At 38.4% G+C, this 17,866-nt stretch overlaps 1 protein-coding gene across 1 annotated transcript in view; it reads right to left on the bottom strand.

Moving 5' to 3' along the window:
- Nucleotides 1-493: 493 nt before the first annotated feature.
- The window catches only part of RERG (RAS like estrogen regulated growth inhibitor), a 118,750-nt gene continuing 101,377 nt past the window's right edge, over nt 494-17,866 (bottom strand). Inside the window, exons 3-5 of the mRNA XM_047743021.1 lie at nt 14,355-14,411; nt 4,780-4,853; nt 494-2,246 (exon numbers count right to left, since the gene is read on the bottom strand). Of these exons, the coding sequence (XP_047598977.1) occupies nt 1,839-2,246; nt 4,780-4,853; nt 14,355-14,411 (539 nt within the window). The 3' untranslated portion in view covers nt 494-1,838. The remainder of the gene's footprint in view (nt 2,247-4,779; nt 4,854-14,354; nt 14,412-17,866) is intronic.

Here is a 17,866-nt window from a genome sequence, read left to right as displayed (position 1 = left end):
TAAGTTGTTTTAAGTTAAGCTCAACTTATATATAAATATCTCCAAATGAATGAATGAAAGCATAAATGAAGGAAATATTCCCTAAATTTTCTCCTTCCTGTATCTTCATCCCCACAGTTCCAGAACAAGAGCTATATGTCAGTCTACTAATATAGTATGAGCTCTACATCTCACTGCCTCTCTGGGTTCAAATCCTGGCTCTACCCACTAAATAGCTATGCAGTCATTTTTCCTTGTAGCTCAATATCTTCATCCCTGCAATTGTGAGCATAGCAATATCACCTGTGTAGGGTATTTGAGGATTCAATGAGATAATACATGAAGTGCCTAAAATAGCACCTAAGCATGCTACAGAAATAGCTGTTATTAGGAATAAGAGCTCATTTTTTATATCACATTCACTGCTTTGTCAACTCTACAATTTGATTATCTACTCAAGTTTCTCCTAAAATTACAAACTTTTCATGCCATCACAAGAAAGACTGCTCAAATGTGACAGAATGTGAAAATTATGCTTTTTATTTTATCACATAAAATAGTTACATCAAGTAGTCCAAATGCATTGGTGAATTAAAGCTTCCAGCTCTTACAAATTTTTATACATATATCTATGCATTTATAAATACACACATATGTAAAAGATATATATTTTCTTCTAAAATAAAGTGCCCAAATCTTGATATATGGGGGCATAATAGGGGAAAAAAAATCATGAAGTTTAATCAGTTGCAGACTATACTTTCACAATCTAGGAATCTGTTTTATACACATTTATTCAGGGATACTGAACTTCAAACACTCATTCTTTTCTAAATTCTAAGTGAATTAATTTACCCAAAATAATAGAAGAAGTCATGTAGACAATTTAATGAATCAGAGACTAATTTTTCTTACTGTGCCTGGCATTAGAGCCTTGGCTCCCCAATGGAAGGGAAATTTAGCTTCATTCTTAATTTTCCTGTTTTTTGGACTGTTGTCTTTCTGCTAAGATGATAAACAGAGAGACAGAGAAATGAATCAGACATCTCCAATTCTAAATCCTCTGTTAGCATTCAGTGAAGTCAGAGTTTGGTGAAAAGTCTCTTAATGTCTTTACATTACCCGGGGCTTGGTGAGAAATGACCTAGCAGGATTTGAATTGAAGGATCCTTCTGCCTCTTATAATGAAATCTTGTTGAAGCCACAGAAGAAGAATCAGAGTACAGTGATCAAGAGCTCATTGAGAACCCATTCAAATTGAAATGGAACTCTACTACAGTGGAAAACTTTGTGAAAATGTGCTCGAATTTAAGAACAAAATAAGAGTTAAAGAAAAACTAGACAATTTGAGATAATTAAGAAAATCCTCATTTCAAAGAGGAACTAGGGCTCTACTCCCTGCTCCAGTATCTCAGCGGCTCTTCCCAGATTTTTACTGTATTTTCTATTACTTTCCACTTTTAAGATGATCATTTGAAGTCTTTGACAAGGAATGGAATGTCAAAATGCCTTAGAAAAGCCTTCAACCTATTCAAGCAAGGTGAGGATGCCTAAAAATAGCTTAATATGAACCCAGCCATTTCAGAATCTCTGGTGATTACAGGTTCAAACTACAATAGAGTGTATCTTATTCAAGCAGGAAAAGGGGAAATTGTCTGCACTAAAATTGCATAAAACACTCTATAACTTCTCAACATATGGGGACCTGGGAACAATGGGAAGCCCAGACATTTCCCAGAGTCAGTACAAGGAATGGAGTATTTTCTTTTACTTTGGGCAGGGGAAGGGGGGGGAAGGGCAAGAAAGTGTTTCCAATTACCTCCCCTACCTCCATTGGGCCTTTGTAAGAACAGAGCCACTTAACTACTGATTTTGGTGAGCATCTTATTAATGGCTTGCTTGACATGTGTGGTGGAACTGCGTCGCCTCGTCTTGCCCTGGACCATTCTCCTGCGACGCACCTCTCGACACAGCTCATAGAATATCTCGGTGATGTTCCCTTCTCCAGTGCAGGCAGAACACTCATAAAAAGCACAAGCCAATTCTGTGGCCAGCTTCTCCCCTTCTTCAGTACTAACCTGTCTGGAGTGGTCCAAGTCAGCTTTATTTCCGACCAAGATAAGAGTCACATTCTTGGGCTTTTTTATCTCATCCAGGATGTTCTTAAGGGGCAGTACTTCCTCAAAACTTCCTCGGTCAGTAATGTCATAGACCAGCGCAAAGCCTTCCCCCCATCGCATGTGTCCCTCTTTCTGAATGGTGTCTTCCTGTTGACAAGGAAACAATGGCAGTTGGGGAGTTGGAAGTCATCACAATGTATATTGCTTTTCATGCCAATAATGAGTCCTTAATTACTATTCTTTATATTTGTGTCATTAAAATTTCTTGATTGCCTATAGAAGCTTCCTTTCTCAATCAGTTTGGAATAGGAGTATTACTTACTCATAGCAGGATATGTCAGGGAACTAAAAATGTTCTAACTGCATAGACCTTTAACTTTCTGCTTCTGATTTTCCTCTTGCTGTATCATTAAATCCGTAATTACAAGAAGTATAAAGAAATCATCTTAGCTGGGCACACTGCCTCCAAGGATTTTCATCACAAAGAATTGGCGAGTAGGTAACAAACAAGTAGACCTCACAACACCCTTTAGAGATCAGATTAAGAGGCACAGCTTAGTGAATGGTTTTGATTTCATTTTTGATTTAATCTCTTTTGCCTTCAGATTCTAGACAGTTGGGTACCAGGGACAGAAAAACAGGGAAAAACTGTAGAGAGAGTCAATCTCAAATCCAGGGGCTTTTTTTTTTTTCTAAACACCTCCCAAATATTATAAAGTCCCAATAATGGTAGAAACTCATTTTAAGTGATTTTCAAAAGAGGTGATCATTCTTTCCTAGGAAAGTTGCACACGAGATTTCAAAATGCACCACTTTCATGGGCTCAAATAACCTTTGCAGGCATGCAAGTCCCTGCCACCCCTCTCTAGAATCAGGGTTGGGTGCCAGGGGAAGCACATATAAGAAGGAGGTGGTGATGAGAAATAAAAGTGTCTTTCTTGGGTTAAATGCTTAAAGTCCTCTTCAGATCGTAGGTCACTGATAGAGCACCATGAAATCCTTCAGCTCCCTTGTGGAGGCCAAGAAAAACAAGGCTGTACCCACCTTGATTCTAGCCCTGACATAAGTGAAGCCACCTTGATGTTCTAGATCATCACAAAATATTTCTTGGGTTCTGACCTACTCAGGTTAGCACTTTAAACAGTCTCTCTCTCCTTTAATGACTGATTTTAACCTCTGGATTCAGCTGCCTCCGTCTTTCGTAACTCCCCTGCACATTCCTTAACTGATCAATGTTGACCTGAGTAGGTAGGGACAACTCTACGCCCCTACTCAGCAGGAAGAATTTACAGAAGATGAGACCTTCCACCTTCAACAACCTTAAAGATTTAAGGGTCAAAATTGCTCAGGGGGAAATGTGGGCCGAGAAAATTAAGGCCATCCCACCTCAAGTTTAGCTGATGTGGGAAACAGAGGCAGAAGAAAATCATTAAAATTCCTCACCTACTGACAAGCTCTTGAAACAGACAGAGTGGTTCTCCCCTGGGGACTTAACTGCCCTCACCTTGAGGTTTTGCTAAGGACAATCCTAGCCTGACCGACCCCCTACCCCGACAGATCCGACCTGAATCCTCTAAATCGACTTTAACAATTCCTTTAGGAAAATTTATCTCTAAACCTCCAAGATAGTGTCGAGAATCATTCCCAAGTATATAGCCCACTGATACACATCTAAAGGGTCTCACGAGAAGATTTTTATTATTGGTAATAAATAACCTCTCTCCCAACAATAGCTAGCCCCTCAAGGTCCTGGAGACCTTGCTTCCGAAAGTCCTTAGAGACTTAGACGCCATCCCTAATCCCCTTTGTCCTCACCCACTGCCGAGTCCACCCCTTCTCTGCCTTTAAAAACTCTGACTGTAATCTGGTTCCGGGTCCAAGTCCCTACTCCGCTGTGTCAGGTATAGTTGGGCCCAAGGTTAAGCTTGTCAAATAAACCCTCGTGTGATTGCATCGGTGCTTGGCTCCTTGGTGGTCTCTCAGACGTGAAAACTTGGGCATAACATCCCTAACTTTCATTCTTAGTGATCATTTTATTCTTGAGAACTCAGCCTCTCTACAAACCAATGTGTAATCTCAGAACTGACTGCCATCAGGGCAAACTTATATTAGTTTCCTTTGTAACGGATTGTTTGTTGTACAATTATGTGGTTCAAATTTTCAATAGGATGTGTTGATGTCTGGAAAGAATATTACAGGAAAGATTCTTATAATACAGCATTCTAAAAAGTGATTCTGGGGTTATATAAGTTTAGAAAATAATATATACTGAGATTCTTAAAGATTCATCTTATACATGGGCATGTAAGTCTCTGAGAAATTCCCCAGTAAAAAGAAATGCTTAACTCCATCAGAGCATTTCAGAATACTTAACCATGAACCTCTTAATATCTTGCTATTTCCCCAAAATACATGTGGGTAATTCTAAATGATGTCATGTCAATGTTACAGTATTATCAATCCCCCCCACCCCACCGAAGTACCCAGTAATTTATATAAGGATGCACACATAAGCTCTTTCAAATATGTTAGTATATAAATAACTAGATAATTAAAGAGAAAAGTCTTTAGGCATCATTAGTTAATTGGAGTAAAGTGTCTTAATTTTGTTCATAGTATGCATGTACACATCTCATTTTTATTTGATCCAGAAAACATTTTAACTGAACCCTTTATTCACCTGACCAGCAGTATCTAATATCTCCATGGTGACAACTTCATCATCAATGGTTGCTTGGTGTCGGTAGGTTGATTCTGAGGGAATGAGCAAAGAAGGAAGGTAAAAAAGTAAATTAGTGCATGATTTAATTTGATCTTTAAATGACAAAGTAGTCACAGAAGTATGTCTGTTTGTATCGCATAAAGGAATGTGCATCCCAGGCAGGAGAGGATGGACGGGCAAGAATGTGCCATCTCTGTACTCTCTGAGCTCCTGGAAGTCTGGGTTCTCATGTGGGAGCCACAGACTTTCAGGACATAACATGGGAGAATCTCTATGTCTCTTTGCTCATTTTATTCTTCCAGGAGGCCAGCTTCCTGGTGTATAAAATAGGGTCTCTACATCCTAGACTGAGAAAGTGCTTCCCACAAAACGCATGGTATCTTGATACTCCTAGAACCCAGTTTCAGGAAGTCACTGCTAATGATTGTCCCTGACAAGATGACATATAAACAGGAGCCGTTCATTTCCTTCAAGACCTCAACCCTGGAATTGTATCAGACATTAGAGGAGGTGGATAGCCATCCATGTAAAAAATGACCACATAAAGCTATGAGAGACCCTCATGGTGGTAGGCCACATAGGCCATTGGGTCCCATGTTTGGGGGTTGTGTGGGAAGCAGAGGAGGGCTGGGGCACATGGAGGGAGAGGAAACAAAGCAGAGTTCTCTTGCTCATGTTCCCTCTTCAGGGTAGAAAAATGACAACTGCTCAGTACCAGCTGTAGGCTGGTAGGTTAATATCAGGGTGGTCCCCAAGCTCTATGGGGGTGAGAAGTCAGTAGATGCAAGAACTTTGCGTGGTCTGAGTGTGCCTTTCACCACATGAAATGGAAACCAGACATTAAAATAAATACGAACTGGCGCTGCTCTGTATGAAAACTAGAACAGCTGAAATGCCAAGCTCAATAAATGATTGACAGAGCTGATGAAGGTCGGGTTGAGGAGCTCTTCCAGAAGGCATGTAATAAAGTACATGATAATAAAACTGTAAAAAGTAAAATGTAAGAGAGATGGATGATAGAAATGGACATGTTATTATCTCTTATACAATGAGCTTCAAAGACAATAAAGTACATAAGGGCTAAAAATACTTGAGGGTAAAAAAACAGACATTTCAGGATGAAAGGTCTTGGAACAGTTCAGCTCAAAAGGACGTGGGTGCCTGGGTGGCTCAGTTAGTTAAGCGTTTGCCTTTGGCTCAGGTCATGATCCCAGGGTCCCAGGATGGAGCCCCACACTGGACTCCCTGCTCAGCAGGGAGCTTGCCTCTCCCCTGTCTGCCACTCCCCCTGCTTGTTCTTGCTCTCTCTCTCTCTGTGTCAAATAAATAAATAAAATCTTTTAAAAAAAAGATGCACCATTGTTTAAAAAAAATAAAGACTTAAAGGACACACAAAGAAAATCCCATATATAAAATAATCACAGCAAAATTTAGGGATATCAATGATAAAGAAAAATTTTAAAGGACATACAAAACAAAGCACATCACCTACAGAAGGACATGACTCAGACTGACATTAGACTTCTCACCAGCAACACTGGACTGGAGATCCCAGTGGTGTAAAACAAAGCAATCAAACCACATCAAAAGCAATTGAGAATTATAATTCTCGATGATACCAATACATTGGGGTGGGCAGGGTGGGGAGAGACAAGAGGCAGATTTGAGTGAGTTAATGTAGGTGTCCTACTCCCGAAAATGACGTCATAAGAAAGCAAAAGGAGAAGTGACTTAAGTATTGAAATTAACAAATCAGAAAAGGAACATAGAATAAATCCAAAAAGATACGAGGTAAGAAGTAAAAGAGAAAACCACAAAAGAAAGAATGACACAAGGTTAACAGAACCAAAGCATGGGGTTTGAAGGGATTTAAAAATAAAAAAGGTGGGAGTAGAGATAAAAAATCTGGCAATACTGACTCATAAATTAAAAAAGAAGGAGCAATCAAGCACAATTTAGCATAAAAGAAGAAATAACTACATATTCTGATGAAATGAAAATAAAATAATATTATGAGCTATATACCAACAAATTTCAAACCCTGATAAATTCTCATATTGAAACATGTACGGACAGGCGCAGTGAGAACTGGAACACTTAACCCGGTCAGTAATTGGTAAGTAACTTAGATGTTGTTGATCCCTTCTGATCATAAAAAGCAACTGCATCTGATTGGTTTTAAAGGAGATTTCTATTAACATTAAACAAGTTGTTCTAGAAAATAGAAAAAGGATAATCATCCAATTCCTTTTGTGGGGCATTATGTGACTCTAATACGAAGTAGTATAAGAATAGTAAGAGGAAAAGGACAAGAAAATTATAGGCTCACTTTATTCTTGAACGTAGATACACAAATCCTAAATAAAATATTATCCAATTGAGTTCAATTAGTGTAAAAAGAAAAGTACATCACGATCAGTTCAAGTTTTTTCGGAAATACAAAGAGCGTTTAAAGTCTATCAATGCATTTTTATAAATTTTTATTTAAATTCCAGTTAGTTTTGTACCTGGTGCTCACCACAAGTGCCCTCCTTAATACCCATGACCTATTTCCCCCATCCCCCAACCCCCACACCTCCTCTCTGGTAACCATCAGTTTGTTCTCTATAGTTAAGAGTCTGTTCCTTGGTTTTCCTCTCTTTTTTTTAACCCCTTATGATCATTTGTTTTGTTTCTTAAATTGCACCTATGAGTGAAATCATATGGTATTTGTCTATGACTGATTTTGTTTAGCATAATACTTTCTAGCTCCACCCACATCATTGCAAATGGCAAGATTTCATTCTTATTTATGGCTGAGTAATATTCCATTACATATATATACCCCCCACCTCTTTATCCATTCGTCAGACACTTGGGCTCTTTCTATAATTTGGATATTGTTTCTATTAATGAAGTTTAATACAGTAAAGCACTGAATGTGAAAAAAGTGCTAAAGAAAAAAACATCACATGATTACCTTTATAGGAAGATCTATAGCATAATGAAATTTATATAAGTTTAAGGTTTATGGATACACAGAAAAACACCCTTTTCAAAAAATATGTAATACCTAGTATATACTGCTTACTATTTGAACAAGAATTGTTCTAAATGCTTTACTCATATAATGAGTAATCCTCACAAATATCTCTGCAGTAGATATTAGTATTATCTCCTGTTACACAAAGATATGGAGGCACAACAACATTTAATAACTTGCCGAAGCTCAGACAGAGTAAGTGGTAAGTGGTAGAGTTGACATTGGATCTAAGGAAGATTGACTTTGGAATGGGGCTTATACCACTATGCTAAGAATCAAACATATTAGATTATATACCTATGGGAAAGAGGAGGCCAATGGTGTCACAATGGGGCATGCAGGAAAAATAAAGTGAAATCATATAAATAATATAGATAATAGTAATAGAAATATATAATATAAAAGAAATAAGTATGCAAAATAATAGAAATGTAATAAAAATGATATAAAGGATTCATAAGCACACGAATGGTACTGTGGATAGATTAACATGATTCACTTAATTCTTTACACCTAAACTACCCAAATCCCCAAGCAACCAACCAACCATCCAAATAAACCTGCAAGTTTGTCTCAACAGGGTGACCAGTAAGTCGGTCCTTTTATTTATCTGTTCATTATTCTTTCATTTCTTCATCTCATCAACTATTTTACAGTTCTTTTTTTTACCACAGTTTTTTATTACTCTGCTACAAATATAATCTTCTACCTAAAATACAAACTACAGAAAGGAGGCTTAGCTAACTAGCATAACCTAGCCTTCTACCTGCTATAAGCTGTGTCACGATCATTGCCACAGGCATGATGCACGGCTGAAGTCTTTTCTGAACAGCAAAATTTAAAAAGGAAGTTATGTTCAATATATTTTAATAAACATATTTTCGCAGTACTGTCATTCTGTTAGAATAGGTAATCTGTCTGTGGTATGTACAATGATTCTCAATTCTAGAACATTCTATCCCCCTACTCTTTATGTGAAAGGGGAGATGATTATTTTGTATAATTTCACTCTAAAGTACGATGTATAGCAACTTCTTATCTCTAAATACCTCTAAATGTTCTCTCAATTATTTCTTTTTGCATCTTCAGTCCTCCAGCCTGAGGAGGAGAGAGGCCCAGAAGCAGCAGGCCAGCTAGGATCTATGCCGTTTCTGTTTCTTCCATTCCCGTTCTGTGGTGGCCTTTGCACTACCTTCCTTTTTAAAGGGGCTGGCATCAGCCCTGGGGCCTGGAAAACAGAGTTCTGGGCTCTCTTCCATCTCTTTACACCAAAAGTTGTCTCACAGACAAGGACATTTTTCTCTGTTGCTTCCATGATAAATAGGATATGTATTTCAACCACAGAAGGCCACAGTAGGGGGGAAATAAAATATAATGAAAATTGTATGAAGTTGTGTGATTCTCTGGTTGTTTGTTAACTGAAACAAAAATGAAGGAATGCAGGAAATGAGGGAATGTCTGCCACAGACATAGCAGCGGGGAGCAGCAGTGATTTCATCGAAGCCAAGTACTGTTTTCATGCCATTTTGAGCTTTTTCTCTTTAAGCCTCTTCTCTCTCATTAGAAACCCATATCTTCACGTCAACAGTGGAAATATATAGCCCACACAGGCAAAATGTTGTGCCTCCGTGTGCTAACTTTAACGAAGCTAATTTGAAAAAATGTACTAAGCACTTTTTGGAATTAAACTCTACTATTCATTCCAAAACATAAGAGAAAATGTGTATGTGTGTGGAGAGTGGACACATATTTTAGTTTGTTCTTACTAACCTGAAATGAAGATTCGGAGTCTTTTTTTTTTTTTCTTTTTTCTTTTTAAAGGGAAGAGGGGTGATTGTTTAAGGCATATATCTAAATGAAACAAAATAATATACACTATAAGACCAATATTAATTTCAAGATGGAATTTGGTACATTTTAAAATTCGAACTGGGAGGCCTACGTGGCTTAGTCATTAAAGTGTCTCCCTTCGGCTCAGGTCACGATACCAGGGTCCTGGAATGGAGCCCCGCATCAAGCTCCCTGCTCCGCAGGAGGCCTGCTTCTCTCCTTCTCCCACTCTCCCTGCTTGTGTTCCTGCTCTCACTCTCACTCTGTCAAATAAATCAATAAAATCTTTAAAAAAATAAAAATATGCCGAATTTTACTGTGTATGAGAATGCGTGATTTAAAACTTGTATTCAGTAATACTTTTATAAGTAGTAGTAGATTTTGTATATGCTAAGAGAAGTTGATGCTCAAAGGGATATTGTAGATGGTTAATCCTTTTATTGATTTAGCTTTTTTGCAAATTTCAACATATTAATATGGACATTTAGCCGGTACAGTAACAACAGCAGTTAGTAATGCTGATTTATGCTACCGTGAAAATTGTACTGACTTTGAGTTCTATTACTGGTCTAAACACAAACCAGCCACATAATTGTGAATAAATTTACTTTGCTGGACTTATTTCCTTATTCATCAAAGGACGATCTCAATGTTCCTTGCTGTGCCGATATTGATTGGTTCCATGAGTTGGCTAAGCACTTCTGCTTTAGTTTCGAGTTCAGAGAATTTATTCTGGGTGTGTCTCTCTCTTGTATAAGACTTTCTTTCCAAACAGAGGGTACTGTTATGCAGGAAGGAAGAGCAAATCAAAAACCCCAAGTGCCAGTGGATCTGTCTCCCAGTTCCTATCCTTGTTCCTGTCTGAATCTTTATTCATGAAGCAGAGACTCCATTATCCATTCAAGCACAGAGTATGGTGCTTCCAATATAGTGGTAGTAGTGGTAAGTGCTGACATGTGGTCGCTCTCTTCTTCCCCAAACATCCATCTCTTTCTCTCTCTCACACACACACATGCGCACGCGCATGCCCCCCCCTCCACACGGACGCACAACTAGCACCATCTAAGCCTTTGTCCCTATTCTCTGCCATGATCAACACTCTCTAAGGGGAATAGGACTCTCAGAAGCAGGGATTCAGTTCTTGGGGATCTAATCAGAACATGGACCCTGTTGTTCTACAATGAGAATGTTACCCTCACCACCATCGGGGGCTTCTTGTTCAGATGGTGTGAGCCCTAAACCTCACAGGCTTCACTTCTGGTTTTCAAATGCTACTCAGACACCACCTCTGGTCTCTGACTAACATTTCACTGGTCCATAGTGAAATGAGAAAAATGTAAGGAAAACTAAAATTGCCCAGTGTAAAGAATTAAATGTTTTTTTCTTAGCTAATTCCTTCAAACCATTTGGATGTGCAAAATATTTGCTTCTTCTATGAAACACAAGTGCAAACAGACCGTGGGTTTTGTTCCCTCTCACCCTCTCTCTCGCCTGTGCTTGCATCCCTAATGGTAGTTCTTCTCCATGAAAAAAAAAAAAAAAGAGCAAAACCCACCAAACAAAGAGTCTGAGAATCATTTACTATCATGGTAGCAAACTTCCTTCACAGATTTACCTCAGAGTGGTAGATATAGATACTCCAATTTTGAAACATTAAATGGTGTTCATAGTCTTCAGCTTCTCAAGGAGCAATAACTCTGTCACAAGTTGACAGCACTGAACTATTAAGAAAATTTTTTCCCTTCCTATCTTTTATCGAAGTATAATTAACGTACAGTTTTATAGTATGTTTTTGAGGAAGGCTCTGAATTCAGAACTCAAGACTGGCTTTTGCAAATATGCCACTTAGCTTTTTAATGGGAGCTTTCCCTTTCAGTGGTGGTTTTGAAACTTTGTGATAGTATGAAGTCAAGCCCCAGAAATCTTGATTCATCTTAAGTCAAATAGATGGGGAACTCCTGTAGGCTAGAATATTGGTGACTTTCAGCGCGCGCACGCGCGCACACACACGCGCGCACACACACACACACACACACACACACACCAGTTTCCAGGGTGAGTTAATGAAACCCTCACCTGCAAGTGAGTCATACACCTGATCAGCGCTCTTGTTGCTTAGCAGCAGTAATCCTTTTTAAGCAGTACGGTACAAGGTCACTCAATAAACTTTCATTGTTCTTAGTGAAGGAAGCCTGTATTATAGATAACTGATGCGGGCAGATTTCTATTAACAGCAGTTGTTTTTCAGAAGGAATAAAACAAAAGGGACGATGACAATGGTTCACCTAAAACTGATTTAAAATAGTAACACTGGTTACTTGAACACATTCAGAAAGGTTAAAAAAAAATAGATCATTTTATATAAGCTTCTTATTTTGTTGAGATATACTGGGATTGCTAAGTAAAAATCAGGATTTTTCTACTGAACTCCCATAAAGCATTAAGATTCTCAGGAACTTTGTAAAGCTTAGATAAGTAATGAAAAATATAAGAGGAGAGTATTTATGTGAAGCAAATAATAGATAGCAAATGATTTTTTAAAACCAGGTGTATTTTTGATCCAAATATATCATTTTAAGATTAGATTGTGGCTATGTTAAAAATGTTAAAAAATTGTTAATGTTGAAAACTATTTAAAAGCAAAAACAGGGGTGCCTAGGTGGCTCAGTTGGTTGAGTGTCTGCCTTCAGTTAGATCATGATCCTAGAGTCCTGGGATCAAGCCTCACACAGAGCTCCCTGCTCAGCAGGGAGCCTGCTTCTCCCTCTCCCTCTGCCCTCCCCCTGTTTGTAATCTCTCTCTTTCTTTCTGTCAAATAAATAAATAAAGTCCTTAAAAAAATAAAAGCAAAAACAAATAAGTAAAGATTAATAAATGTAGAGGCATGTTATTAGATTTGAAAAAAAAACTGAATAGTGTAAAGATGTGAGTCTTCTCAAAGTAATTTGTAGTTTTAATGCAATTCCAATCAAAATCATGTCATGTTGTGATAGAGTCTTAAAAATTGGACTGGAAGGATAAACTAGAAATCCTAGCCAAGATAACTGTGCAGAAAGTTAGAGAAAAAGGACTTTCTCTACTCTGTGTCAAAATTTCCACAGAGCTCATTATCAGAAGAATGTGGAACTGGGGGTGGATATAAAAGGCAAATCTAGAGCCATATCCGAGGGTAAATGATTCAATGTATTAAAAACAAACAAACAAGCAAACAAAAAACAGCTTTGGCAGTAGCCTGGGCAGAGTGGGGACTATTTCGTAAATAATAGCAGGACGGTCTGGCAACTATTTGGAAACACTGTTGAATCTGCCGTGTGCACTTTCACAAAAACAAGTCCCAGATTACAAATTTATAAATTAAATAAACTCTAAGGTCGCTCTGCATTCACCACTGTTGTAGTACTTATCATTATCTGACCTCTCTTTGTTTATTGACTCTTCTCCTGTCTTCACTAAACTGTTAGCTCAAAAGAGCCAGAGACTTTTTCTGTCTGTTGGTTTATCCTCAGCACCTGCAATGATCTGACACATAGGAGGCATTTAAGAGTATTTGTTGACTGAATGAATAAAAGCAATGAAAGGAGGCAAAAAGGGGAAGAAATCTCCCTTTTAACGTGAAGTATGTAAGCTTGGAGTCATAACTAAACCAAACAGAATGAAATTAAAAAAAAAAAAAAAAGGAATAATCTTTGCCTTTTTCATTCTTCTGAGTAAGGCCAGCTCAGCCTGGACTCTGGGCCTAGTAATGAAACGAAGGACGTATGTTTCTCCAGCCTCCTCTGGATTCAAAGTTGTTGCCCTTTACAGACCCAGCTGGGGTCCCTGAAGCATAAAGAACAAAAACTCAAAGGATTAATTTGGAATAAAATCTGAAGCTTAAATTAGAACCCTTGGATTGTCGACACTGTTTTGAGGATGAGGACTAAGCAGCTATCTAATAAGCACTCGTTTTGACTACTTAAAAAACCTGACGATTGCTTCATACAATATTATGCTGCTTTCAAGCTCTACAGACACCAATTTTTGTTGCCTCTTTTTTTCTTTTTTTAAATAAGATTTTATTTATTTATATGACAGGCAGAGATCACAAGCAGGCAGAGAGGCAGGCAGAGAGAGAGGAGGAAGTAGGCTCCCTGCTGAGCAGAGAGCCCAATGCAGGGCTCAATCCCAGGACCCTGGGATCATGACCCGAGCCGAACGCAGAGGCTTAACCCACTGAGCCACCCAGGCACCCCTCTTTTTTTCTTTTTTAAATAGACTTTAATCAAATTCTTTGGACAGAAATAGAGTTTATTTTTATATTTTCCCTGAATCAGTGTTCGGAAGGTTTATTTTCTTGTGATACTCCCCTCAGCGTGCCAGTTTTTTCCACGCCAGGTTAGCCTTGGCCACTGTGTCCTCCTTCTCCCACTAGAATGATGCTGCCTTTTCTGACGTGAGGGCATCGTGTTGTACCCACTTCCTTCCTGGCTCTGGTCTTCCTCTATGTATGAAAATCCTGTGCAGTTCCAAGCACAGACAGTCTGAGATACATGTCCAGCTTCTTGAAGGGCTTCTTTACCTGATTTGATGAGATACTTCCCAAACAGCTGGTAGGTGCTTCAAAATGTTGCAACAGAAAAAGTCATTGCCTCTTTTGGCTCATAAACTCTCACTGGAAAGGAGGAAATAAAATTTGACCTACCGAGAGTGGGATCATATTCCCAGATGAATCGTTTGGTCAGGAATCTCACTACAAGAGCTGTGGAAAAAAAAAAAAAAGAGCAACATTTCAAACAAATTTGTTAATTTCTTGTGGTTCTTATCTTTGCACAGAAAGAGAAGTAGCCCAGACAACTAGAGTGCCTTACATTTCTTGGCATATAAACACCCAATGCATTTATTCATGTTTGTTCAAGAGTTTTTTTCAATTTCATATGGTGTTCTAAAAATTGGCGCAAAGTCTTAATGATGCATTAATGAACGGGTTTGATTTGTTCCTTTAGTTACAGGGTTAAAACAAGCAAGCAAAGAAAGACATCATAATGTGAAAATGCTCACTCATAACATTTTTAGCAAAACAATGAATTTAGATATAAAGTATCACAATACAGGTGTCTAGAGATTGAATACTGATGACTAACAACAGTGAATTGAAAACACAATGATTTTTATCTGCAATGGAAAGATCACTAGCTGGTAATTTGTATTATCAGAGAAACAGATGTTTAAGGGGCGCCTGGGTGGCTCAGTCAGTTAAGTGTCTGACTCTTGATTTCCACTCAGGTCATGATCTCAGGGTTGTGAGATCAAGACCCGTATGGGGCTCCACGTTCAGTGAAGAGTCTGCTTGAGATTCTCTCCCTCTGTCCCTCCCCTACTCATGTGTATGCACACACGCTCTCTGTCTCTCTCTAAATAAAGGAATAAAATCTTTAAAAAAGCACCAGATATTTAAACTTACAGATTTCATTAGTGACTCATTAAGGCTCATTAGAGGTGACACTGATGAAATAGTACAGTCAGAGGTAGGGTCTGGAACCATGGAAACACTTTACTTGCATGATCCTCTCAACCCTTATTTCATCCCTATGAGGCAGATACTATGATTGTTCCCATTTTTCAGATAAGGAAACTGAGGCTCTGACTGCTCAAAAAATTTCACTGAGTCACTTACCTAGTTTGTGACCAAGTTAGGATTTGAGCTCAAGCAGTCTGTTTCCAAGGCCTGTGATTTATCCACTGTTCTCAACTTAATTTAAGGCCAGGCCCTCCAGATAATACTTGACTGGAAGCTGGTGACAGGAGGAGAACTGGCCTAATGCATGGGCTCCATTGTCCTTAAAAACCAGTGGGATACATGCTTGACATTTTCCTATAGAGGTATTGAAAACAGTGGTTCTTAAGCTCCTTAAAAATTTTTTTTGAAAAGGGATGTCACAGACACTTTGAAAATAGAACAAAAGCTTGGACTCTTTTCCCTGGTAAAATGTATATACATATATTTTGGCAGATAGTTTCAACACGCTAATGAGGACTCTGAAGACCTGTGGTCTTCCTGGGATCCCACTGACCCTAACTAGAAAATCAATGTCTATTGTATTTTGTAGTTTTAAAATATCTATTATTAGAATATTTTTATTTTTACCAAAATGTCCTGTATGTAGTAGGCTATTTCTTCCTTGACGAAATAGAACTAGTTAGTTGGAAGTTGCTATTAGTCTGTCCTTTGTTGCCACTGTAGGATCAACAGAGAAGTATATCACCCCTACCATAGTGTCTTATGGGAGAGATCACAGGCAAATTGCAATGATAACCTCATAAAACAGACCACAAACATATGTGGCTTGGCTGGAGACTGAAGTAGCAATGTTCTTTCTAATTACAGAGTGTGAGTCTGAATTGAAGCCAAAATATTTGCAGTGCCTAAAGTAGCAAGGCCACTGACCCTATAATACTTCCCACAGTGAGTGTACTTGTGGTTTTATCTGCAATTTTCAGAGTCTGTCACTGCTCACCCTCTCAAGAATGCATTTTTTTTTTTTTGCGTGTAAGAAGCAGTAAGCAGTAGACAGATATTTTCCTGTTTTTAAATTAGCATGTTAGTAAACATAATTGCTGACCTTTTTCAGAGTTCACCTATTGTTAGAGAATGTAGTTTTAACTCTAAAAGTTTCACCCTGAAAAATACACTTACCAGACATCCTTAAGCAATGAGGTAGTAAAATTCATAAAATTTCACGTAACTGAAGTTTGAACTTACCCAATTCTAAGACCATTTATTTTTTTTTAAACTAATGATTTTAATTTGAGAGAGGGAGGGAGAGAAAGTTTTTTTTTTTTAAAGATTTTATTTATTTATTTGACAGAGAGAGATCACAAGTAGACAGAGAGGCAGGCAGAGAGAGAGAGGGAAGCAGGCTCCCTGCTGAGCAGAGAGCCCGATGCGGGACTCGATCCCAGGACCCTGAGATCATGACTTGAGCCGAAGGCAGCGGCTTAACCCACTGAGCCACCCAGGCGCCCCTCTAAGACCATTTAAAGTTCAATTATTTCTCAAAGAAATCTTTCTAAAATGTATTTGACACTCGATTGCCCTTCCAAACTGAGTATGGAATAACACTGAATCATTTAAAAATGTCCCAATCTTAGTGAACAACCTGGATTAGCGTCCTGTGCAGTTACACGGTAAGAATGGTCGAGGCAACACAATTCTGGAATGCTAGGGCTTTAAATAGTTCAGCTTTTGAATACACACATTCATACACACACATACTTTTTTTCCTCCCTCAAATACCATGGTTTTCTCTTCTTTGTTTTTTACAGATTTTTTTTAAAAATTTATTTATTTGAGAGAGAGAGAGAGTGCATGCATGAGAAGGGGGATGGGGCAGAAGGAGAGGGAGAAGCAGACTCCTCGTTAGTAGGGAGTGTGACCCGGGGCTCAATCCCAGGACCCCAGGACCATGAGTTGAGCCGAAGACAGACGCTTAATTGACTGAGCCACCCAGGAACCCTCAGCTTTCTCTTTTCGCCACAGTCACTGGGACCCAAGACCACCTCCAATAACCAACCCACTGGAATCTCCTTTGTTACTTTTGTTTTTCTAAAGACCAATAAGCCATATTAATAAGCTTGTTAGAATTTTTTCTCATATTAAAGTAGCTCTGGGGTTGGATTCTAAGGAAGCTGTTCTATGAATATAAACAGGATTCTGGTGACTTTTGAGATGTCATGTTTGTTGTTGAGAAGTTGCTCCTGCTCACTGATGGGTTATTGGCTCAGGTTCAGGGAGCTACCTTCCAATGGGGCAATGTTGCTAGGCTTTATCAATGAAATCAATCTAAACATTTCTAATATTTTTTAAGAGTTGCACATTATTTTATGATGGTTATTTTAACAATAGGATCATATTTTTTTAATTCAATCTATTTTTTAAAGATTTATTTATTTATTTGAGACAGAGAGCACAAGCAGAGGGAGAAGGAGACAAGAAGTCTCCCCACTGAGTGGGGAGTCTGATGTGAGGCTCAATCCCAGGACCCTGAGATCATGACCTGAGCTGAAGTCAAGAGTCAGATACTTAACTGACTGAGCCACCCAGGCGCCTGAAATTCAGTCTATTTCAAATGCAATAAAAAAACATCAAAACCACATTGAAAAATTGACATGCCTTATGTTTATATTTTTTTAAGATTTTATTTATTTATTTGACAG

Source organism: Lutra lutra, chromosome 8 (genome assembly GCF_902655055.1).
Source record: "Lutra lutra chromosome 8, mLutLut1.2, whole genome shotgun sequence".
Lineage (NCBI taxonomy): Eukaryota > Metazoa > Chordata > Mammalia > Carnivora > Mustelidae > Lutra > Lutra lutra.
Note: the sequence above shows the minus strand (reverse complement) of the source record. Positions and strands in the feature narration are given on the sequence as shown.